We start from the raw sequence: 25,670 nt of genomic DNA, 5'->3' as shown, positions 1-25,670 counted from the left end.
GTAATGTTTTTGCTTCATGAAACTCTGGTTAGAGATGATTTGAAATACTGTGTTCAGTTCTCGTTGCTTCATTACAGGAAGGATGTTGATGCTTTGGAAAGGGTGCAGAGGAAGTTGCCTGGATTAGGTAACATGTCTTACGAAGCAAGGTTGACAGAACAAGGCTTTTCTCTTTGGAATGGCAGAGGTGACTTAATAGAGGTGTACAGGATTATAATTGGATAGGGTGGCCCTTTACCTGGGGTAACAATAGAAAGTACTAGAAGACATCGGCCTGAGGTAAGTGGAGGTAAGTTCAGGGGAGATGTCAGAGGAATGCTTTGCCGGGGGTGGTGGTGGAGCCCTTTGTGAGGTTGTTGTGGAGTAGGTTGGCAAAACACAAAAGTCTGCAGATGCTGAGATTGTAGTAAAAACACACGGAAATGCAGGAGGAGCTCAGCCGGTCTTTTCAACGTCCATAAGAGACAAAGATAGATTGCCGACCCCTTGGGCCTAGTAAGCAGATTCCTTGAAGATGGGCTCAAGCCCAAGACGTCGGCAATCTATTTTTGTCTCTTATGAACGTTGAAAAGACTGGCTGAGTTCCTCCAGCATTTCTGTGTGTTTTTATTACATGGGTTGGCACAATGTGCTGTAATGTTCCTTGTTCTAAAACGATGCAGCCCTTGTACTGTTTAAATTGAACTTTTTGAATGTAACACAATACCCTGTACTTCTGTTTTATTATTGCACTACCTGTTGTACCATGTGGAGATTGACTTGCCTGGATAGCACACGTCTCAGTACACCCAAACAATTCGCACAGCCCAGCAGTACCCTCCCCAATTGAATCAATGCACCAACATTCAATCTAAGAGCAACAGGAGGCTACTTGGCCCCTTCAATCATTCCTCCATTTCAGAAAGGGTTCCATGCTTCTACCTCCTCGGAACCTTGAGAAAATTCCCGGTGACCCATACCAACTGATGCACCATAGAAAATATCCTGGCCTGATGCATCAGAGCCTGGTACAGGAACTGCTCTGCCCAAGACCCCAAGAAACTGCAGAGTTGTGAACCCAGCTCAGACCATCACACAAACCAACCTCCCCCTCTACTGCTTCTATCTTCTATCTTCACAACCCCACCCCCCCCACTGCCTCGGGAAAGCAACCAATAGATTAAAGGACCTGTCCCAGTCCAGTCACACTCCTTCTCCTCCCTCCTGTCAGGAAAAGATGCGCAGGTTTGAAATCACACACCTCCAGATTCAAGGACAGTTTCTCTCCTGTATTCAGACTCTAAAATGGTGCTAAATTCAATGCCCTAAGGTGAATCTCTTGAAAAGGGAATGGAGTAACAGTGGGTGTAATGTTGAAACACTATTGTGAAGTGTGCGATAGGCTCGTGTTCGATGGATTGAATGGTGAATGCTTTACATCTTAAGTTTCTGTACAGGTCGATGACTAACTGACGGTGGCCCACACCACCACAGGCCACCAAAGATTGGGTCCCATGCAGCTGAGTCATTGGGTCCTGCATCATAGAAACAGGCCCTTTGGCCCATCGAGGTGTGACCATTTACACTAATTCTACTTTATTCTCTCAACAAGTCACCCCCAATTCTCCCACCACCCGCATGCCAGGAGGAATGTACAGCGGCCAATTAGCCTGTTGGCTTGCACAATTTTGGGATGTGGGGGGGGGGGGGCAACCCAGAACACTCGGGGGGAGGGGGGCGAGAGGATGAATGTGTGCACATCACAGGGAGAATGTGCAAATCCACACTGATAGTATCCAAGGTCGGAATCTAAACCAGGTAACTGGGGCTGTGAGACAGGGCTGTTGCGCCACTCGGTCACCCAGTGTTCCCAAGGGAACTTTGATATCTACAGCCTGGGGTTTTGAACTTGCCAATCTTTGGGAGGATTTGAATGGTGATGAGTGCAGGCAGGGTACTGTTCCCAGATTGGGTGGGCCATTCATTGAGTGGACATCTTGGGCTGACACGTGATCTGTGACGTCACCTTGTCCACAAAGTCTCTCTCCACCAAGTGCTGCCTCTCACTTTGATCAGCGCCTTCCACAGTGAGGAAGAAGATGTTGATGCCAGACTCTCTGGCAAGCCGAGCGGCATCACCGACCTTGTCGCTGGGCCAACCGTCCACCAGTACCACCACCACATTGGGGGCGCCTCCACGGTTCCCTTGCTCGCTGGAGAAGAAGCTGCCAATGGTGTGACTGAGTGCTCTGCCTGCAATGAACGAGAGAGGTCCACATTCTCACCCGAGTTCTGACATGCAGCAGAACTCTGTACGTCACAACCCTTGCTTGAGGAAGGACGCCCCAGTTCAAACCCATCAAAAGTCATTGGATCAAAAACCCAAATATATCCTGGTTAGAGACACAGCATGGACTCTGCTTTTTCTCTCTCTCTCTCTCTCTCTCTCTCCCCCCCACCCCCCCTCTCTTTCTCTCTCTCCCCCCCCCACCCTCTCTCTCTCTCTCTCCCTCCCTCCCCTTCTCTCTTTCTCTCTCTCTCTTCCCCCTTGGTCTGCTTCCACCCCTTACTATCCTGCTTCAAGGTCCTATCTCCACCTCCCCAGAGCTCCATCTGTCCGTCATCATCTTTCATTCACTCAGTCCACCTAAAAACCCAATGACCTCTCCCCTTTAATACTGCCTTTCTGAGGACAAACTTACCGAGAGGCATCCACGGGAGAAAAAGAATGGTCAAGGTTTCAGGACGGAACCCTTCATCGAGCCTGGGATGGTATAGAAGAGTCCGGGGGCGGGTGGAGCAGGTGGGCCAGGGCGAAGTGATGGACAGAGGCCGTTGATCGGCAGGTGTCAGAAGGGGGGAGAGGTGGCTGGTGAGTGGGGTTCAGGTGAGGGTGGGCTATGGGTGGCTGGTGAGTGGGGTTCAGGTGGGGGTGGGCTATGGGTGGCAGGCGAATGGGGGTTCGGGTGGGGGTCTATGGGTGGCAGGCGAGTGGGGTTTGGGTGGGGGGGGCTATGGGTGGCAGGCGAGTGGGGTTCGGGTGGGGGGGGCTATGGGTGGCAGGCGAGTGGAGGAGTGGGGCGAGCTGCCGCCGAAGCAGCAATCAAAGAGCCCCAAATGGCATGTTGTTTCAGCTGAAGTAAAGGAATGACAGTGAGGGTTGTTTTAAAACGCAGTGAGCCCAGCATGGGTTTAAAGTGCCAGCATTGCCCCAGTGTGGAGCACTGGTGAAAAGAACCAGTGACTGGTGGCACTTACCCACATTAGAGAGACCTCCTTTCTGCTGAATCCGTTCAATCGCCCTTTTAAGATCTCGGGAGGTTTGGTGAGTCTGCAGGTTGAACTCAACGCTGGCGTTACTCCTGCAACAGGGAAGCACCCGCATCCATTAACACTCAGCCAACAAAGAGCCTTTATTCATCAATAAGCCTCTCACGTCCCCCAATGCTATTCCTTATTTGGTTTGTCTCCTTCATCGCGTGATGGAGTCTTTGAGGCAGGGAAGGTTGCTCCCAACCTAAATTTGGAGGAAATTATCAAAGGCTTGTGATAGGCGAGAGAGACTTTGCAGAGGAGGGGAAGGAGTTTCGGGACTTGGAGCCCTGATCTTGTGATTGGCTGCACTTACCCAAACTGAACGAGGCCGATCAACGGGCCCGCCATTCCAACGTCAAGGCTTTCTGCCACGCTCATCAGAAACTTCTTCTGGATTCCAAACCTCCGCCTTCCGATGCTCCAGCTTCCGTCCACCAGGAAGGCAAGGTCAACCTTGCAACCTGCAATGAGGAGAAAGGATCACCTCTCACGTCAGCAGCAAGGCAGGTGAAGTTGGTCTGACTTCGCCATCTCCCACCCTCAATCTCCGCCTCGCCCGTCTTTGACTGCAGTGCCGTGGGTGGGGAAGCCGGGAGGGTGAAACCCTGGATCATGCTGGCAGGTGGCAAGAGATTTGGAAGAGAAGGCGAATCAGCAAGTGGACTGTAGCCCACATGGGGAAACAAGTGGTGAGAGTTTTGGATATTGAAGGACCACAGAGTTGGCACAGTAATACATCACTGAGGTGGAAGGGATAGCAGGCATGAGGAACTGAATGGTCTTGCTTCCATTTTCACAGGAGCTGGGGCCTCAGCACCTTGGTGAAGGAAGAAGCAGAAGGTTCTGACCACAGAGGACCCTCGGAATTGGTCGGGGGACTGGGCGGAACTCAGTGCAGCACAGGGAAGACCACCTGTCCGGCTCCAGGAGGAAGAGAAATCGGGCCTGCAGTCAGATATTCAAAAACAGAGAGGGATTGGAATTCAGAATATTGCATGGATATCTGATTTTAAATGTTGCCTGCTGGTGGAAGATGCATTGACCTTCGGCCATAGCACAGGCTCCTTGGCCCACGTATCTGTGCTGAATATGTTGACCTTGGAAGGGGTTCCAGTGCCAGAGAACAATGACAAGCTTTGGGGTGTGTGGGGACAGCCAGCACATGCAAGTTTTCACTTCTCCTTATCACAGTTGGCCTGGAGCAGGGGTGGCAGGGTGTCACACACCTGCCGGACTCACGCCCTGCGAGGCTGTATTTCCCCCCCCCCACCCCTTCTTGATGTGGCATTTGATTCCTTAACTGGGACAGGGTGGCCAAAGCTGCCACCATTATAAAATGCCTGGAGCCTCGTTCCCCAACCCCCACCCCCACCAAATGCAGAATGAGCCAAAGGGAAAGTAGAGGTCAGAGGTTGCTGAGTGATGATGTTGTAAGCAATAACCAGAGCCCCTAGTAATTGATAGCATTCGCTCTTAATATTCATCTCTAGGTTGGCATTAGAAAGTTCATTCCCATTAGGCCTTGAACAAATGTTCATCACACAAGAAATTAATTCCAAGGAAATGTAGCAATGGCATCATTTGCATGATGCCTGATTGGACACCCAGGGTGTCACCGGCTCGGATAGGTCCAAGTCAGCATGGTTTTTTTAAAGGGTAGATTTTGCCTGACCAACTTATTAGAGTTTTTTGAAGAAATCTCAAATAGGATAGACAAAGGAGAGGCTGTGAATGTTATCTATTTAGATTTTCAAAAGGCTTTCAATAAGGTGCCGCATATTAGGCTGCTAAATAAGATGAGGGCCCATAGAATTACAGGGAAGTTATTAAAATGGATAGATAAGTGGCTGATAGGCAGGAAGCAAAGGGTTGAAATTAAGGGTTCTCGTTTTGGATGGCTGCCTGTAACTAGTGGTGTTCCGCAGGGTCGGTATTGGGGCCGCAGGTGTTTACAATTTATATAAATGATTTGGATTGTGGTATAAATGGTTTTGTGGCCAAATTTGCAGATGACACCGAGATAGGTAGCGGAGTAGGAAGTGTAGTAGAAACTGTAAAGTTGTAGAAGGATATAGACAGATTAGGAGACTGAGCAAAATTATGGCAGATGAGATTTAACATAGAGAAATGTATAGTTGTACATTTTGGCAGTGGAAACAAACAGGCAGAATACTATTTGGATGGGGTGAAAATTCAGACCTCGAATGTGCAAAGGGACCTGGGTATCCTCGTGCAAGGAAACCTAAAAGTAAATGACCAGGTGAAATTGGTAGTGAAGAAAGCGAATGCTATGTTGGCATTCATTTCAAGAGGAATAGTGTACAAGAGTAAAGAGGTGTTGATGAGGCTCTATGGGGCACTGGTGAGACCCCATTTGGAGTACTGTGTGCCATTTTGGGGCCCCTATCTTAGAAAGAATGTGATGTTGTTGGAGAGGGTGCAGAGGAGATTTACTAGGATGGTTCCTGGAATGCAAGGGCTAACATACGAGGAGCGTTTCGCAGCTCTTGGGTTGTATTCATTGGAGTATAGGAGAATGAGAGGAGATCTCATAGAGGCATTTTGTATTTTTAAAGGTTTAGATAGGATGGATGCAGATGTTTCCCTTGGTGGGTGAATCGAGGACAAGGGGTCATAGACTGAAAATTAAAGGTTATCCATATAAAGCAGAGATTAGGAAGAACTTCTTTAGCCAGAGGGTCATGGATCTGTGGAACTTGCTGCCGCATACAGCAGTAGAAGCCAGATCACTAGGAGTATTTAAAAAAGAAATAGACAAGTATCTCATCAAGGGATATGGGGAAAAGGCTGGAAATTGGAACTAGTGTAGAGTATCTTAGTGAGGTTTTACGGAACAGACTCGATGGGCCTAGTGGCCTGTTTCTGTTTCTTTGTCATGGTCTTGTGGAAATCCCTCCAGCGACCCAGTGTTGGTCATCTCACTCACCACCAGCTCCCCATCCTGGAGGTGAACAGCCTCTGTAATCCCTCATTCTTGGCCGTCAGCCCCCAACATCCTTCCGAACGATAGAAACGTTGGGCTGGAGGTACCTTGCACGTCTGTTGCTTAGCTCTCTTCCCTGCCAATGAGATCACTGGCTGGATTTCCAAGGCCATTGAGGCAGTTCAGAAGCTCGTAACCCATAATTCAAGTGGTCAACGCTACCCTTAAGTGCTCCCAAGCCAGAACGACCCACATCAGGAGCGCACAAGGAATTCAACCATCTGAGTCAATGAATCCATTTTCCCAGAGACTCATTTCCCAAAACTCCAATGTATGCTTATGTCATTCAGAGCTCCTTGTCGGGAGCACTGGCTCAAAACCAGGGACATTCACACGGCCATAGAAATGAGCAACTATCGGAGTCAACAAAGAAGCAAAAATGTATAGGTACTTGGATCTCCTCGAGAAACTGGCTCCTCGTCTCTGGTCCTGAAGCCTGCAGCAGGAGAAAATCCTCAGATAAGTGTGTGGCCATCAACAATCACCTCATTCACCACCAATCCGCCCCCACCCCTCTCCCAATCTCTTCAATATTAAGGTAGGTGTCATAATCGGGATGTTGGGGGAGGGGCATAATATCTCCCAATGGGTGTCACCAGAACATCCCATGGGTGACTGTGCCTGGAGCTGCCTGGCTGCGTGCACTCACTTGTAAATGAGGGCTTGTCCAGACTCTCATCCTTAGAACCATAGAACATTACAGCAAAGAAACCTTCTAGTCTGTGCCGAACCATTTTTTTTTTGCCTAGTCCCACTGGCCTGCACCCAGTCCATAGCCGTCCATACCTCTCACATACATGCATCTGTCCAAATTGAGCCCACATTCACCACCTCAAACAGCAGCTCTTCTCTGTGTATAGATGTCTCCTCTCATGTTCCCCCTAAACTTTTCCCCTTTCACCCTTAACTTATGTCCTCTGGTTGGTATCTCACCTACCCTGACCTACATTTTCTCTGTCTATCCCCCTCATCATTTTAAATACATTTATCAAATCTCCCCTCATTTTTCTACACTCCAGGGAATAAAATCCTAACCTATTTAACCTTTCCCTGTAACCCAGTTCTCGAAGTCCGGGTAACATCCCAGTAAATCTTCTCTGGACCTTTTCAATCCAAGTGGAACATTCCCCTGCATCTATCACCACCCTCACCGATGTACTGGCAACAGCTCGAGTTTTGGGTGAGACGGGAGGGATGGTTTTGCATCAAGGCACTGGATTCACAGATGGCTCCAAAAGTTAACAGTTAATTGTGGACCAAGTAGTTCAAAGAAGGGCAGTTATCTGCTGGTGTGTAACCTTTGGAAGTTCCAGGCTCAGGTATCAAGGAGCTCAGCATCTTCAGAGCTCAACATTGAGCCAGTGCATCAGGAGAGGGAGGGGGAAGGGGGAAGGTTGTAGAGGGTAGGAAGAGTTCAGGAGTTGGAGGAGTGGGAGGTGTGGGAGGGCCAGGGATGTGGAGGGATCAGGAGTTATGGAGGGGTTGGGGTGGGGAAAAATCAGATAACCACAAATACTTGCTTGAACTGCCAAAATAAACCTCCTGAACCATCTGAATATTTCATAGAAACAGGTAACTTGGCCCAAAAAATTCTAGGCTATGGTTTTGCTCCATGTGAGTCTAATCCTCCTAGTTCATCCTCCTTGTTGCCCTTCAGAACCAGAATCTGAATCAGGATTTATTGTCATGAGCAAGTCATGAAATTCATTGTTTTGCAGCAGTTTCATAAAGCAAATGTTTACATAAACCACCTTACAAAAATAAATAAAAATAGTGCACGAGAAGTCAAAGTAAGGCAGTGTCTTTGGTTCATTGATTATCCAGGAATCTTGTACCACTGAGTGCTCGCCTGATGATAGCAGAGTGAGGAGGACATGGTCTGGGTGGTGGGGGTCTTTGAGGATAGAGGCTGCTTTTTTAAGACTGCCTCATGTAGGTGTCCTCGATGGAGTGAAGTCTGGTGCCTGTGATGTCACAGGCCATTAACAACTTTCCAGAGTTCATTCTTATCCTGAGAGTTGACACCTCCGTACTAGGCAGTGATGCAACCAGCCAGAATGCTCTCCATGGTACATCTGTAAAAGTTTACGAGAGTCTTTGGTGACATACTGAATCTCCTCAGACATCTCACAAAATATAGCCATTGGCGAGCCTTCTTTGTGATTGCATCAACATGGAGGTTCCAGGACAGATCCTTGGAGATACTGGCACCCAGAAATTTGAAGTTTTTGACCCTCTCCACTACGAAGCCCTCAATGAGGATTGGGTCGTGTTCCCCTGACTTCCTCCTGAAGTCCACAATCATCTCCTTGGTTTTGCTGATGTTGAGCACAAGGTTATTGTGACACCATTCAAAGAGCTGATCGATCTCCCCCCTGTACGCTTCCTCATTGCTGTTTGCGATTCTGCCGACAACTGTGGTGTCATCAACAAACTTGTTGATGGCATTGGAATTGTGCCTGGCCACACAGTCAAGGGTGTATAATGAGTAGAGCAGTGGGCTAAGCACGCATCCTTGGGGTGCACCCATGTTGATAGTTAGTGAATAGGTAAAAAATACAGAAGTTTAAAACTGATGAGTCAATCACGCAACACACAATCTCAAGCAACTGTAAAATTCACTTATCCGACATCTACCAATCCGCATAAATGCTGGAAACCAGGGATTTTACTGCAGTTTGTAAATCAAAACCAACGCCAATAGTACTCATTAAATTATTGCAATGAAAGAGATAATAAATAGAATAGATAGATGATAAATATTTCTCGTTACAGGAGTGCGAGAAAAAGGCAGGCATTTCAATAGTGTGTAGTCCTCTGGTGTACATTTAGAGTAGTGTGGGAAGGTTAGAGTGGTGTGGGAAGGTTAGAGTAGTGTACGGTAAGAGTAGTGTGGGAAGGTTAGAGTGGTGTGGGAAGGTTAGAGTAGTGTACGGTTAGAGTAGTGTGGGAAGGTTAGAGTGGTGTGGGAAGGTTAGAGTGGTGTGGGAAGGTTAAAATGGTGTGGGAAGGTTAGAGTAGTGTACAGTTAGAGTAGTGTGGGAAGGTTAGAGTAGTGTACGGTTAGAGTAGTGTGGGAAGGTTCAGGAGCCTGATAGCAAGAAACATTGGGATTTTCTAACAACAATGGAGCAGATGATCAAAGTTTTACAGAGAGTGATAGAAACAGCACAGAACCTGGCCCTCCGTCCATGCTGCCCATCATTTTTATCTATACTAACCTCATTTATCTGTATTTCCATGGCTTGATTATTTAAATCACATGATCAAAGTTTAACTCACCCCCGGAGTCAAAGTCCGACTTCCAAAAATTAATCTCTGTTTTGTCCATGTTCTGATCTAGGAGAGAATAAGACAAGGTTGATTTGGCAAGGTTAGCATAATGCTGTTCCAGCGGCAGCAATTGGGACTGGGGTTCAAATCCCGCGCTGTCTGTAAGGAGTTTGTCCGTTCTCCCTGTGTTTGTGTGGGTTTCCCCCGGGGGCTCCAGTTACCACCCACCGTTTGAGAAATACTGGGGATGAAGGTTAATTGGGTGTAAATTGGGCAGCATGGGCTCGTGGACTGAAATGGCCCTGTTACCATGCAGTGTGTCTAAAAAATAAACTGAGGAGTTTCATATTAAGGTATTGATGAGGGTAACATACTGTGATTATGATTTAGATCTCCGGGTGGACACATTATCACTCAACAACCAACTCCTACAAGTGCTCCATTGGAAATATACTTCCTGGCTGCTTCGCAGCACGGGAAGGCCGCTACAAGGCTCAAGATCGGAAGCTACAGAAGGTGGTGAATGAAGGTCAAAACGTACAGTTCCACAAACGTTCCTCCCCTCCATGGACCCCATCTACATATCCTGAAGCCTAGGAAAGGTAGCCAACACCCTGAAAAACCCATCACATTCTGGACACGCTGCCATCTCCCTCCTGTCAAGGAGAAGGCTCAAGTGTGTGAAAGTGTGCACGAATAGGCTTAACGGCACTTTCTTCCCCGCAGCTATCAGGCTCACAAATAAACCCCACAACAGTTATATCAGGCCACCCTTGCTTGGTACTAATGAATCTTTCTTTTCACTGTAACTATACTCTTCACACAACAATATGAATATTTGCAGAAGAACCTTGCTCACTGTACTTGATATAATGTGAAAGGCATGATTAAAGAAGTGTACTCTTGCCTCCTGTTCAGAGGAAAAACCAAAGGTTTACAATCATTGGGGGATCAGAGGTGGAGAGGGTGAGCACATTTAGGTTCTTTGGAGTCACTACCTTGGAGGATCTTTCCTGGACCAAATACACCAATGAAGAAAACACGTTAGCACCTCTACTTCCTCAGGAGTTTGCGGAGGTCCGGTATGACACCAGAAACCCTTGAAAATTTCTACAGAGGTGTGGTGGAAAGTGTGCTGACTGGCTGCATCAAGGTCTGGTATGGGGACGCCAATACCCCTGAGTGTAAAGCCCTGCAAAAGGTAGTAGACACTGCCCAGGACAAAACTCTTCCCACTATTGAGAATATCTAGAGGGAATGCTGCCGTCAGAAAACAGCAGTGATCATCAAAGATCCACACCACCCACCACACGCTCTGTTCTTGCTGCTACCATCAGGAAAGAGGTATAGGCATCAAAAGACTCCCACCACCAGGTTCAGGAAAAGCTGCTGCCCCTCCACCAGACTCTTCAATGACAAACTTAATCAGCGACTCATTTAAGGATTCTTACTTGTGGACTTTACTGATTTTTAAAATTCTCTCTGTATTGCACAGTCAGTTTGTTTACATTCATTATCTGTTTAATGTTCTTTATTTGCATATGTACGGTGTGTACATTTTTTTTGCACTACCAGTAAGTGGTAATTCTGTCTCACCCGCAGGGAAAAGAATCTCAGGGTTGTATGTGATGTCATGTATGTATCCTAACAATAAACCTGAAATCTCTCCGTGGAGGAAGGGTTCATCACAGTCCTTCTCTTGCATACGAGTTCCTCTTGGAGTCTTCTGTGCAAATGAACTCTTGTATGGTTATTTCTCTAAACATGGAAGGAATGACTGCATCTTCTCCTGCGACATGTGAAATAATATCAGTAAGGTTTCACGTACTTTGTACTTGGAGTGCATCCTGGCTGGATTCCCACGGTCTGCTCCATGGCTCCCCAAGCCTTTGACCTTCAACAAAATATCGACAACATTTATTAGTGTTGGAGGAGTCATGTGATGGAGTAGTGGCCAGTCAGGGAATTCCAGCCCTCTCCGGAAAAGTTGAAAAAAAAAGCACAAAACACAAGGGTACAAGAGTAAAAATTAAAACAAAGTGAAAATAAAGGTGAGAAGAAAATAGCAGCGAAGAGAGAAAAGTCTAAAACAATGGGAAGAAGAGAAGATGAAAGAATGTCGGAAGAAGAAGGTGAAGGCCTTACCTGTCCGAGGAGGCCCGCCGCGGAGAGAGAAGCCCGCTCCCTCAGGTCAGTGGAAGTCCCGGGCTCGGGACTACAAAAATGGCTCGCAGAGCCGAGTAAAAGTGCGCAACCGCGCATGCAAAAAAACACACTGACGGGAGGGGAGGAACAGCTGCGGAGTCGATCACCATAGCTGAGAGAGACACCTGCAACACAGAAACAGGTGCAGAACATAGAAAATAACGACAACAAGAAAGAAGAGGGTAAAAAGAAAACAAGGAAACAACAGATGGTCAACCCAGAGGAAGAAGAAGAAGAAGAACAGAAAGAAATGGAAGAAGAAGAGGAAGGCAAGACAATGGATATATCTTTTTTTAAAGAATATATGGAATCAGTGAAAGAATGGCAATTACAAGAATTTAATGAGATTAAAAGAAGAATTAAGAGTGCAGAAGAAAAAATGAATAAAATAGAAATGGTCATATCAGAGATAGGAAAAAGAGTGGATAATGTGGAAGAACGAGAAATAATCGTAGAAATGGAAGTAGAGGACTTAAAAGAGAAATTAGAAGAATCTAATAAAAAAGTTAAAGAGGCACATGAGCTGTTAGCTCAGAAGATAGATATAATGGAAAACTATAATAGAAGAAATAATATAAAGATAGTGGGCCTTAAGGAAGATGAAGAAGGCAAGAATATGAGAGAATTTATAAAAGATTGGATCCCCAGGGTCCTAGGAAGACCTGAATTACAGGAAGAAATGGAAATAGAGAGGGCACATAGAACATTAGCCCCGAAACCACAACCGCAGCAAAAACCAAAATCCATTTTAGTAAAATTTTTAAGATATACCACAAGAGAAAATATATTGGAGAAAGCAATGAAGAAAATAAGAGAAGACAAAAAGCCACTGGAATACAAAGGTCAAAAATTTTTTTTCTATCCAGACATAAGTTTTGAACTCCTGAAGAAGAGGAAGGAGTTCAATACAGCAAAAACGATCTTATGGAAAAAAGGATATAAATTTATGTTAAAGTACCCAGCGGTACTTAAAATAGTTATTCCAGGGCAACAAAACAGACTATTCTCGGATCCAGAGGAAGCACGAAAATTTGCAGAACAACTACAAAACAAGCAGAGAGATGAAGACATGTAATGAGAGTAAAAATGACCACGAACTATATGTATGTATGTATATGGGTATATATATATATATATATATATTTATATATAGATGTGTATGTATATATGTGTATACATGAGTGTATCCGTATTTAGAGGAAAATTTATAGAGTATAGATAAGAATTAATAAGGGAATGAAAGGGAATAGAGGGAATAAGGAGGGAATTAAAAGAGTGACCTTTGTTACATATGAAAATTGAAATCTTTTCCGGGGGGGGCTGGGTGGGGAGGAGTTACGGTCACTGCAAAATCAGTTGATGCTTGCGAGTGAATTTGCAAATCCAAATGGAGAGGGGAGATGTGGTTGCCCGGCAAGGGATAAAGGGCAACTCAGGAAGGGGAGGGGAGAATGGGGTTAAAGAAGTTTTAAATAGGAGAATAAGGTTTGATGTTTTAGAAATGTTGTCTTATAAAGTGTTCAAAACAAGAAAGCAGAAATGGATAAGAAGGAAAGGTGATGATGGAGAAACGGAAAGGGAAGATAAACAAAGTGTGAAATGGCTACGTTGAACTATATGACTTTAAATATTAATGGAATACATAACCAAATCAAAAGGAAGAAATTGCTAAATTTACTGAAAAAATTAAAAATTGATATAGCATTTGTGCAAGAAACACATTTAACTGAATTGGAGCACAAGAAATTAAAGAGAGATTGGGTAGGACATGTAACAGCAGCGTCGTATAATTCAAAAGCAAGAGGAGTAGCTATATTAATCAGTAAAAATATACCAATTAAAATAGAAGAGGAAATAATAGATCCAGCAGGGAGATATGTAATGATAAAACGTCAGATATATTCGGAGTTTTGGAATCTACTCAATGTATATTCTCCTAACGAAGAAGATCAAAAGTTTATGCAAGATATTTTTTTGAAGATAGCAGATACGCAAGGGAACATATTAATAGGAGGGGATTTCAACCTTAATTTGGATTCAAATATGGATAAAACTGGGAAAAAAATTAACAGAAAGAACAAAGTAACCAAATTTATAATTAAATTGATGCAAGAAATGCAACTTTTGGATATATGGAGGAAACAACACCCAAAGGAAAAGGAATATTCATATTATTCGGGTAGACATAAAACATACTCAAGAATAGACCTATTTCTGTTATCAGCTCATATGCAAGATAGAAAAAGAAAAACAGAATATAAAGCTAGAATATTATCGGACCACTCACCCTTGATATTGACAAATAGAGTTAGAGGACATCCCTCCAAGAATGTATAGATGGAGATTAAACTCCATGCTACTTAAAAGGCAGGATTTTAGAGAATTAATTGAAAGACAAATTAAAATGTACTTTGAAATAAATACAGAATCAGTGAAAGATAAGTTTATATTATGGGATGCAATGAAAGCGTTCATCAGAGAGCAAATAATAAGTTATGTAACCAAGATGAAGAAGGACTACAATCAGGAAACAGAGCAGTTGGAAAGGGAAATAGTAAATATAGAAAAAGAATTAGCAATGAAGGAAGATACAACTAAAAGAAGAGAATTGGCAGATAAAAAATAAAATATGAAACACTACAAACATATAAAGTGGAGAAGAACATAATGAAGACAAAACAGATATTATGAACTAGGGGAAAAAACGCACAAAATTCTAGCATGGCAGCTTAAGACAGAACAAGCTAAGAAAATGGTATTGGCATCAAGGAAAAAAGACAAACAAATCACATATAATCCAACGGAGATTAATGAAAACTTTAGAGAATTCTATGAACAATTATACCAAACTGAAAACGAAGGGAAAGAAGGAAAAATAGATGAATTTTTAACTAAAAGTGAACTACCAAAATTACAATTAGAGGAACAAAATAAATTAACAGAACCATTTGAAATAGTAGAAATACAAGAGATAATAAAAAAACTACCAAATAATAAAACACCAGGAGAGGATGGATTCCCAATAGAATTCTATAAAACATTTAAAGATTTATTAATTCCTCCCCTCCTGGAAGTAATCAACCAGATTGACAAAACACAAAGCTTACCAGATTCATGTAAAACAGCAATAATTACAGTAATACCAAAGCAAGGGAAAGATCCACTCGCACCAGCGTCATAGAGACCAATATCATTACTTAACACAGATTATAAGATAATAGCTAAACTATTAGCAAACAGATTAGCAGATTATGTACCTAAAATGGTAAATCTAGACCAAACTGGATTTATTAAAAAAAGACGGACAACAGACAATATTTGTAAATTTATTAACTTAATTCATGCAGTAGAAAGGAGTAAAGTGCCAACAGTAGCAGTTGCTTTAGATGTAGAGAAGGCCTTTGACAGAGTAGAATGGAATTATTTATTCAAAGTATTGCAAAAATTCAGATTACCAGAGAAGTATATTAATTGGATTAAAGCATTATATAAGGGGCCATTGGCGAAAGTGACAGTAAATGGATATATATCAAAGCAATTTAATTTAAGCAGATCAACAAGGCAGGAATGCCCACTATCACCCTTATTGTTCGTGTTAGCTATAGAACCACTAGCAGAATTGATAAGAACAGAAAATAATATAAAAGGGATAAAAATAAAAGACAAGGAATATAAAATCAGTTTATTTGCGGACGATGTTATAGTATACTTAACAGAACCAGAACTATCAATAAAAGAATTATATAAGAAATTGGAATATGAAGAAGAGTCGGGTTACAAGATTAACGTAAATAAAAGTGAAGCAATGCCAATGAATAATGCGGATTTCTCAAAATTTAAGAAGGAATCACCATTCAGATGGCAAATCCAAGCAATAAGATACCTAGGTATACAAATAAATAAAAATCTCGGCCATCTATATAAACTCAATTATTATCCACTAATGAAAAAATTACAGGGCGATTTAGAGCATTGGAAAGATTTACCACTAACACTAATAGGAAGGATAAACTGTATTAAAATGAACATTTTCCCAAGGATACTATACCTATTTCAGGCATTGCCAATACACTTGACAGAGAAATTCTTCAAGGAGTTAAAGAAAATAATAAGGAAATTTTTATGGAAAGGGGGGGAAACCGAGGATAGCACTAGATAAATTAACAGAATGGTATAAACAAGGAGGTTTACAACTGCCAAACTTTAAAAATTATTATAGAGTCGCACAATTAAGATACCTATCAGATTTTTACCAAACAAGGGAAAAGCCAGATTGGACTAGATTAGAACTAGATAAAATAGGGGAAAAGATACCTGAACACATATTATATAAATGGGATGAAAAATTGGTACAACGTAGGAGTTCTCCAGTATTACATCATCTGCTCAATATTTGGAAGAAGATTCATGTAGAAAGGAATAAAACAAATTACCAATTACCAAAACTAATAATGTCGCAAAATCAGTTACTCCCTTTTACAATAGATAACCTTTCCTTTAGAGAATGGGAGAAAAAAGGGATCAAAAGAATAGAAAATTGTTTTTCAGGAAATAGATTATTATCCTTTGAACAAATGAAGGATAAATATAATATAACTCAAGATACAATGTTGGCATATTACCAATTGAGATCCTACTTGAAGGACAAATTAGGAAGTAGACTGAGGTTACCAGAGGGAAGTAACTTTGAATATGTGATTACAGATACAATGACAATCAAAAGATTTATAACAAATATGTATATTAAACTGCAAGAAAAGGAGAATGAGGAAACAAATGGTAAAACTAAACAAAAATGGGAATAAGATTTAAATATAAAGATAAAGAAGGAAACATGGGAGAAGTTATGTTCTGGAACGATGAGAAATACAATAAATACGAGGTTACGTATGATACAATATAACTGAATACACAGGTTATACATTACACCTCAAAAGTTAAATAAATGGATTTATTAGTGTTTCTCCAATACAAGGCGACGTTAACCAGGCCAGGGTTGTTTCTGGCGCCCGGTTGCTCATATGTCTGGAGATGGTGCTGACGTTTGCCAGCAGTTAAACTCTTCAATTTCCCCAGCTGTGGGGCCGGACACAAGCGCAGTCAATAAATGAAATGCACAGCCACCTACCACGATCTGAAGAGCCCAATGTCCACGCACCTGGATCCTGGATTCTGTGATCTGCTGAGTCAAACAGAACACAGGGCTAAGATTGGACAAGGTCTGCCCATGATGGTGCCACAATAATGAAGCTGCTGACTCATGATTGTAACCCAACCAACACTAACAATACCCCCCCCACCCGCATCCACTCCAATCAATTCTCACCTCTCGTCTCTCCTGTCCTCTTCCCTTACCTCCTTTTGTCTGTGGGTCTGTACTCCCCTGACTTTCCCCTTTCACCAGCCTTTTTAGTACAGATACTTCATTCCTTGAGGAAGGGGTCAGGCCCGAAACGTCGGTAATATATCTTTACCTCCTATAGATGCTGCGAAGCCTGCTGAGTTCCTCCAGCATCTCTGTGTTGTTAATAAACAGAGTGGACAAGACAATAGATCTGGATCATAGTTTCCTTCTAAGCCTTTCCTATCCCAAAACACTTTGGATTTACACCTGCACAGCAGGTCCATTGGGCCTGACTGCTCCATGCTGGCGTTTACGCCATGTGCCTCCTCTCCCCCTTGTCTACGGCCCCTCAGTTTATCCTACCCACGTCCTGCCTCCAGTAGAATATATCGCTCCTGCTCACTCCCTCCCTCCCACATTCCCAACAAGGGAAGAGGTTTCCCCTAAATTTCTACGAAAGGAAAAAGTTCTCCCCTGATCTCACTTCTTATCATCCATACAGCATAATATATTCCTAGATCTACAATATGGGTTTTTTTCCCAATGAAGAAAAGCTCTGGTTTTATTTATGATTCTTAGGGCAGTATAGAGGCACAGCAGCCAATTAACCTCCTGGCCCCCACGTCTTTAAGGTGTGGGTGAAAATGGGAGACCCTGGTGGGACCCCCGTGCAGTTACAGGGAGACTATACAAACTCCACACACACACACAGCACTGGATCGAACCTGGGTCTTTGGAGCTAAGGGGCCTGTTGCTCAGTGACTAAAGGACCTACACAGGTTGCGGGCTGTTGGCCACTTGCAGTCAAAGGACTCTCACTTTCTGGCTCTCCATCCCATGGGATGATGATGGTTCCTTTCAGTCAGTTTGTGGGGTTTACACCCCATTTCCCAAAAAGGAACAGTGTGTGTGTGAATGGGTTCAGGTAAGTAGGGGGGTTGCACAGGTCCACACCCACCCTCTCTTCATCCCCTCCCGGATCCAGTGGCATGGTGAGGTCCAAGATGGCTGAGGGATGTTCTGTTGCAGTGAATGGCCAGGCCAAACTTCAACGCAAAGGATGCCATTTCCGCGCTTCACGGCATGTATTGGCTGGACAGTCGTTGACCCTACGAGAGGGTTGGTCCGCCCTTTGACAGGTCTTTCATCCTGCAGGGTGTCTAGCCGGCCTCCGCACCAGTCAGGCCTGGTGGGGGAGCCAGTTTAGTCGCCGACCACCCGACTGGACTCACTGCTGGAGACCAGCTCATGGGACCCAAGAATTCTAATCTGGATTCGAAGGCAAGAAGGACTTCCTGATCATACCTGGAGCTCAGGTGGCTGATGGATTGAACCAGAGTCTGTGCAGCTGCAGGGAGTGCGGGGAGTGATGGACGTGAATCTACAGACACTTAGTGTCTCTGAAGTGAACTCTCCTCTGATTGTGGTGGGAGATGGGCAATGCTCTTGGTGACTCTCTGTTTGCCTTTACAGCAGCTTTGATCACCCTGATGTGACACGTCTGATTGCTCAGTCATTTGCAGTCAGAGGTGTGGCAAGTGCTTGGTGAGTAACAAGTGGTTGGAGGACTGTTTAAAAAGGGCACGGATGTCAAAGGGTTAAGGTGAGTTTCAATTTGTATTGATTAATTTGGTAATTGAGTTAATTGGCAGGGTTCAGTAAAAGGAGGGGTGGCTAAAGGGGTGGCCCAGGGTACAAGTGGAGCTCGAGGCTTTGGTTCAAGAGGCTTTGGCATGTCGAGGCTGAGAAAGAGCTTGCTTGTTACCAGAGAGGTAAGGCCAGGTGAGATAGTTTAAAACCTTTAATTAAATGCAGATAATGGAGTCCGCTAGGGCAGTAGGAAATCTGGGATAGTGCAGCTGTCCCTGATGGTTGCACCTGTAGAAGATGCATCCAGCTGCAGCTCTGTACAACCTGAGTTAGAGAACTGGAGCAAGAATTGGATGAACTGCAGATCTTGGGGGAGGCAGAGGTAGTGACAGATAGGACTGTCAGGGAAGTGGTCACCCCTATAATTCAGGAGGCAATCAGCTGGATGACTGCTGGGAGAGGGAAGGGGAAGGGGAAGGTGCAGAGTACCCCTGCGGCCGCTCCCATCACAACGGGTTAACCATTTTAGATACTGTTGGTGGGGACCTACAAGTGACGAGTCGAGGTGGTCATATCTCTGCTGCAGAGGCTGGCTCCCTGGCTCAGAAGGGAGGGGGAATTTCAGAGAGAGGGATTCGGGGTGGGTGAGTTTCAGAAGGTGAGGGATTTGGGGTGGGGGGATTTCAGAAGGTGAGGGATTCGGGGGGGGGGGGGGTTTCAGGGAGTGAGGGATTCAGGGGGTTCAGGGAGAGAGGGATGTGGTGAATGTCTGCTAAGCTGCCTGTCTCCCCTCTGGCGAGCCTTGCTGCACTACATTGGCTGTGCATTATCTCTACTGTTGAGGACACTCCCCTTGGATATAACTGTATATGCATCTATTGTCTTTCATTATTATACCATGAGTTTCTACTAAAAAAGCCATGATTATTGATTGTCCACATTGTCTTTGTCTACTTCATCAACTGGCACCAAGGGATTCGGGGGGGGTTTTCAGGGGAGGGAGGGATTCAGGGGGGGGTTTCAGGGAGGGAGGGATTCAGGAGGGGGTTTCAGGGAGGGAGGGATTCAGGAGGGGGTTTCAGGGAGGGAGGGATTCAGGGGGGGTTTCAGGGAGGGAGGGATTCGGGGGGGTTTCAGGGAGGGAGGGATTCGGGGGGGTTTCAGGGAGGGAGGGATTCGGGGGGGTTTCAGGGAGGGAGGGATTCGGGGGGGTTTCAGGGAGGGAGGGATTCGGGGGGGTTTCAGGGAGGGAGGGATTCGGGGGGGTTTCAGGGAGGGAGGGATTCGGGGGGGTTTCAGGGAGGGAGGGATTCGGGGGGGTTTCAGGGAGGGAGGGATTCGGGGGGGTTTCAGGGAGGGAGGGATTCGGGGGGGGTTTCAGGGAGGGAGGGATTCGGGGGGGTTTCAGGGAGGGAGGGATTCGGGGGGGTTTCAGGGAGGGAGGGATTCGGGGGGGTTTCAGGGAGGGAGGGATTCGGGGGGGTTTCAGGGAGGGAGGGATTCGGGGGGGTTTCAGGGAGGGAGGGATTCGGGGGGGTTTCAGGGAGGGAGGGATTCGGGGGGGTTTCAGGGAGGGAGGGATTCGGGGGGGTTTCAGGGAGGGAGGGATTCGGGGGGGTTTCAGGGAGGGAGGGATTCGGGGGGGTTTCAGGGAGGGAGGGATTCGGGGGGGTTTCAGGGAGGGAGGGATTCGGGGGGGTTTCAGGGAGGGAGGGATTCGGGGGGGTTTCAGGGAGGGAGGGATTCGGGGGGGTTTCAGGGAGGGAGGGATTCGGGGGGGTTTTGGAGGGAGGGATTCGGGACTCTCCTGGCAGTGGTATAGTTGGAAGGACAGTGGGGAAAATGGGACAATTCTCGGCTGATGTAGAGTGGGGAGTCGGGGAGGGTGTGAATACTGGGGAGTGGAACTCCAATCCTTCCACACTCTTCCCAGTGTTCTGGAGTGGGGTCTGGCAACAGGTCTACGCAGGACATGGTCTGACCCAAAAGCTGGATGCAGGAGGACCATGGACATGCCCCTCATTTCATGCCTCCATCTCCTGACGTATCCAGTTCCCCCCACTCTCTGATGGGAAGCCTACCCGAGTCCCGTCTGGGTCCATGTTAAACTCCTCTAACTCTGCTCCACAGCCTCCTGTCCCATTGCTTTCCCGAAGCCTCTTAGTTCCACCACCTTCTCCCCTTCAGCTGGTGCACCCACCCATCCTGAGGTGGGAAGGATGAGAGTGGTGCCACGATTACTCACCCGGCTCATGGCCAGGGTTAGACCCAGCCTTAATGATTTTACTGGCACAAGCGAGGGAAGCAAGGGTACTTACTGTGAGTGCCTTCGCTGAGGCCCAGGACCCACTTCTCATAGGCAGATAGCCCTAGTCTGGAACTGTGAGCTGTAAGTGTGACAACAATTAGCCTAGCTGAATCCACAGCCCCTGGAGAGCGGTGTGAAGCAGGGTTATGGCAGCTGGCAGGTCTAGCGCCAAGGTTGGATCGTTGGACAGATTGTCAGTGGGTGGGCTGGGCGACCCGTGCCTGAACCTAGGAGCAAGTCAAGCCCTTTGACACTTTCCCCACACCCCCAGACCTCAACATTCAATTTAGTGTTGTAACGAAAACAGTGTTGAGGACGCTAGGAGGTGCAGAATGATTTGGACAAGTTAGGTGAGTGGGTCAAGACATGGCAGATGCAATATAATGTGAATAAATGCGAGGTTATCCACTTTGGAGGCAAGAACAGGAAAGAGGACTATTATCTAAATGGTATCTGTTTAGGAAAAGGGGAGATGCAACGAGACTTGGGTGCTGCTGTGCATCAATCGTTGAAAATGGGCGTGTGGGTGCAGCAGGCGGTGAGGAGGGCGAATGGTATGTTGGCGTTCATAGCGAGAGAATTTGAGTACAGGAGTAGGGAGATCCTGCTGCAGCTGTACAGGGCCTTGGTGAGACCACACCTGGAGTACTGTGTGCAGTTTTAGTCGCTTTATCTGAGGAAAGATATCCTTGCCTTGGAGGGGGTGCAGAGAAGGTTCACTAGACTGATACAGGGATGGAAGGACTTGCATCTGAAGAAAGGTTGGATAGACTAGGCTTGTATTCTCTGGAATTTAGAAGTGAGTGATCTCCCTGTTTTCTGGTGCCCTGCATGAGACCTTTGATTCCCACCATCAGCTCCTTTAGCAGGCCATTTAAAGCCTGTGCGGAGCAGACAGCGGTCAGACTGGGCAGTTGGACCCTGCAAGGAAGCGCTGTGTCTCCACTCCCTGCTCTCCGTGGGTCCGCACCAGCGGCAGCACCACCATTTTAAGCCATTTGTCAGCTTTGGTTGAAGCTCACACAATGTTCCGACAGCTTAAGGGAGAGTGAGGAGGGAGCAGCAAGGTTTGCCATTTATTCCCAGGACTCCACTCCTGCAGGACAGGGTTCACCTGGAGAAGGGCGTCTCCTTCCACCCAAACTCCTTGGCTCTCAACAGAGCTGAGGCTGTTGGCATGTGGGAGAGCCTACCTGTTGGGGCCGTGGAGGAGGGGTCCAACCCTGCACTCCAATTTCCATTACCATGCTGATCCAAATCCACCAGAAGCTATACCCACTCCAAACAGCACTGTCCCACCCCCAAACACCCCATCCATCCCACCCCCACCCCCAACCACACTCCACCATCCCACCCTCACCCCCATCCCACCGTTCCTCTCCCACAGTCCAACCCCCCCCACACCCAATCACACCCCAACGTCCCACCCTCACCATCCCACCTCCACCATCCATCCCACATCCCCTCCATCCCACCACACCCCAATGTCCCATCCTCACCCCCATCCTACCATCCCAATGTCCCTCTCACCCTCCAACCCCTCCACACCCAACCACACCCCAAAGTCCCACCCTCACCCCTACCATCCCACCCCCATACCCAACCACACCCCAATGTCCCACCCTTACCCCATCCCACCTTTACCCCCACCATCCCTCCCCCACTGTCCCAGCCCCACACCCAACCATATCCCTCCATCCCACCTTCATCCCCACCCCAACGTCCCACCCCTACACCCAACCCCTCCATCAACACCCTCACCCCCACCGTCCCACCATCCCACTATCCCACCCAACCACACCCCCACCATCCCACCCCAATTCCCACTGTTCCACCCCCTCCTCCACCCTCAATCTGCACCCATCCCACCCCGCTACCCATCCCAGTCTGTTCTGTCCCAATGGCCCAGCCATAGATTAATTCACTACTTCATTGAATCTGACCTGGGTTGTGGTGGGTCTTCACTTGAGGCCAACTGTAAGTGGGACCTATGGCAAGTTTGGCATTGTCACCTAGAGATACAGGATGAGTCACCCATTAAGCTTCACCCAGTGGAACTGAAGAAGAGAGCCCAGCACCGTGATCTTTATTGCCTTCAGCTTCAGGGTCTGGCGGGGGAGGCTATGATATTATAAGGGTAAATTCTCCCCTCCCCAACTGATCCAATAAAACCACAGTACAAAGGTAAAAAACTCTCACAGTGCATTCCCTAGTTTTGATCTTTCATAAGGGGCCTCGGGCAGAGGGTTAACCATCATCGTGTTCAACTGACGCTTGGAAAAACAATTGAGCTGCTGAAGCCAATCACTCTGACCATTAGGGAAGTACACAAAGAATTCCAATGTTCCTCGGTACTGAACCATCACTTTGATTGTTTCCTTAAGTTGTTACAGGAAGTAACATTGTTTAGATGGAAAATAATTAAAATGAAAAGATGGCTCAGAAAAAAATAGCCACTATATGCACCTCACACACTCTCGCTCACTCACTCACATGCTCACACACACATACACACACTCTCGCTCACTCACTCACATGCTCACACACACATACACACACTCTCGCTCACTCACTCACATGCTCACACACACATACACACACTCTCGCTCACTCACTCACATGCTCACACACACATACACACACTCTCGCTCACTCACTGACATGCTCACACACACATACACACACTCTCGCTCACTCACTCACATGCTCACACACACATACACACACTCTCGCTCACTCACTGACATGCTCACACACACATACACACACTCTCGCTCACTCACTCACATGCTCACACACACATACACACACTCTCGCTCACTCACTGACACACACTCACTCACACAAAACACACGCTCACACACACAATCTATCTCTCCTCCCTCCCCACCCTCTCCCCCCTCTTCCTCCACTGTCCCCCCTTTCCCCCTCTCTTATGTACACAGCCCAGTGGTGGGACTACAGGAGGTGTACCCGACCCAGCTTGCTCTGTAACATATCATAGAATTGTCAGGCTTCCAAAGCATAAACATGTTCATTTCTATTTTTCAGTTGTATTTATTTGTCTGAGCCCACTTCAGTCCCATCACAATAAATGAACATCTTGAAGGAAGAACTGTTAAGTCAGAGAAATGTTTGAAGGAAAGTTGATCTGCCTTTCTATGAAACTTTAACGTAACTCTATCACAGCGCCAGCAATTTGAGTTTGAATCTGGCATTGTCTTTAAGGAGTTTATACGTTCTCCCCATATCTGGTTTGATCCGGGTGCTCCAGTTTCCTCCCACCGTTGAAATATGTACGGGGTTAGTAGGTCGATCTGTCACAAGGGTGTAGGCTCATGGGTCTGTTACCGTGGTGTGTCTCGAAAATTAAAATTCAAAGATTCCAAACAAGGTTCTGGCATCTCACTGAGATAAACCATAATGTCTGTTCACCGACACTGAACTTTACTGTGATGCCTTGCAAAGCAGAAGTGGCATTTCTGGGTTTGCAGATCTGGATTTGAGGGTGGGGGGGCGGGAGAGTCTTGGAACAGGGGAGGAGTAGCTTGCGGCGAGAACTCACTTACCCTGATGTTTAACTGGAGGAATCAGCCAATCTGATCTTGGCCATGACATCTGCGCTTGTCTTGCGAAGCCTGGAGGTGAACGAGACACAGCTCGAAAGTGAGTGAAGAGAGTTCGCTACCCACCCAGCCCCCTCCCACCAGCCCTCCAGGGCCTATGGGAGAACGGAACGACGCCCAAGGAGTGAGGAAAGAGAAAGGGAGGAAGAAAGACAGGGGGAGAGGGGTGGGGAGAGAAGGCATAAGGGAGGAGAGGGAGGGAAGGAAGAGGAAGGATGATGGGAAGAAGAGGGAGGGGAGAGTGAGAGAGAAAGGGAAGATGGAGTGAGAAAGAATGAAGAGACAAAGAATGAGAGGAAGGAGAGATTGGTAAAGTAAGAGAAAATGAAATAGATAAAAGGAGAAGAATAAAAGTGTGGAAGAAATTGATAAAGGGTAATGAAATGAGAGGAAGAGTATAAAGAGGTATCAGGAATCTGGAGGCGGAGGCTGAGGTGGCCCGCTCATTGTGAGGCCCCCAAGACCAGGGCCCAAGCTCTGCATTTCACACACCACCAAGACTGGCTCCCACCACTGGTCCCGGGTTGGCAACAGAGGCGAGGAACTGGGTTCACAGTGCGATCCGGAGAGCGGAGAGGCACGACTGTACCTGCGTGAGGGACAGGATTGTTCCTGGTGCTGAACTCAGACACTCCCGTCTCACGGAAAGCTGGGGAGGAAACATCACTCTGTCAGCCGGCGCCTTTATACTAGAGGCGACCGCGAGAGAACCGTGACCAACCGCGGCCGGCTACCTCGCAGGGAGAGACTGCGACCTGGAACCAAGGCAAGTTGCTGGAAATGGGCTAACCAGGGATCACAAGGCCACGTTGGCCTTGAGCTCACGGTGCATATGATACAAACCAAGCGAAGCCCTGCTCAGGAAGAAGTGGGAAGCGAGTTCTGGGCAGTGCCAAGGTGCACAGGGTCACCTGTGGAATAGTCTCTGGGTCAGAGTGGGGGAACTGGGTCATGGAGTGGGATCGAGGGTGTTGGGGCAGTTGCTGGGGCATGGAGTGGGGTGCTGGGTCTAAGCGAGGGGGACTG

The 25,670-nt window shown here is 46.5% G+C and overlaps 1 protein-coding gene and 1 long non-coding RNA gene across 4 annotated transcripts in view; one reads left to right on the top strand and one right to left on the bottom strand.

The window, feature by feature from the left end:
• vit (vitrin) overlaps window positions 1–25,670 on the bottom strand; it is a 68,076-nt gene that overhangs the window by 4,387 nt on the left and 38,019 nt on the right. Inside the window, exons 8-18 of one of the 3 annotated variants that reach the window (XM_069885116.1) lie at window positions 25,234–25,293; window positions 24,588–24,656; window positions 22,962–23,030; window positions 21,029–21,097; window positions 16,905–16,958; window positions 11,400–11,465; window positions 9,581–9,637; window positions 6,690–6,734; window positions 3,608–3,755; window positions 3,238–3,341; window positions 2,006–2,232 (exon numbers count right to left, since the gene is read on the bottom strand). In XM_069885116.1, coding sequence (XP_069741217.1) covers window positions 2,006–2,232; window positions 3,238–3,341; window positions 3,608–3,755; window positions 6,690–6,734; window positions 9,581–9,637; window positions 11,400–11,465; window positions 16,905–16,958; window positions 21,029–21,097; window positions 22,962–23,030; window positions 24,588–24,656; window positions 25,234–25,293 — 968 coding nt within the window. The remainder of the gene's footprint in view (window positions 1–2,005; window positions 2,233–3,237; window positions 3,342–3,607; window positions 3,756–6,689; window positions 6,735–9,580; window positions 9,638–11,399; window positions 11,466–16,904; window positions 16,959–21,028; window positions 21,098–22,961; window positions 23,031–24,587; window positions 24,657–25,233; window positions 25,294–25,670) is intronic. The other 2 variants (XM_069885119.1, XM_069885120.1) reach the window with 2 other exon arrangements.
• Window positions 119–13,033, top strand: LOC138736140 (uncharacterized). The gene is made up of 3 exons (XR_011340109.1): window positions 119–279; window positions 4,094–6,836; window positions 9,962–13,033. It is a non-coding gene; the product is annotated as an uncharacterized lncRNA (long non-coding RNA).

The sequence above is a fragment of the Narcine bancroftii genome, chromosome 6 (genome assembly GCF_036971445.1).
Source record: "Narcine bancroftii isolate sNarBan1 chromosome 6, sNarBan1.hap1, whole genome shotgun sequence".
Lineage (NCBI taxonomy): Eukaryota > Metazoa > Chordata > Chondrichthyes > Torpediniformes > Narcinidae > Narcine > Narcine bancroftii.
The sequence above is the reverse complement of the archived record's forward strand: the minus strand, read 5'-3'. Positions and strand labels throughout refer to the sequence as shown.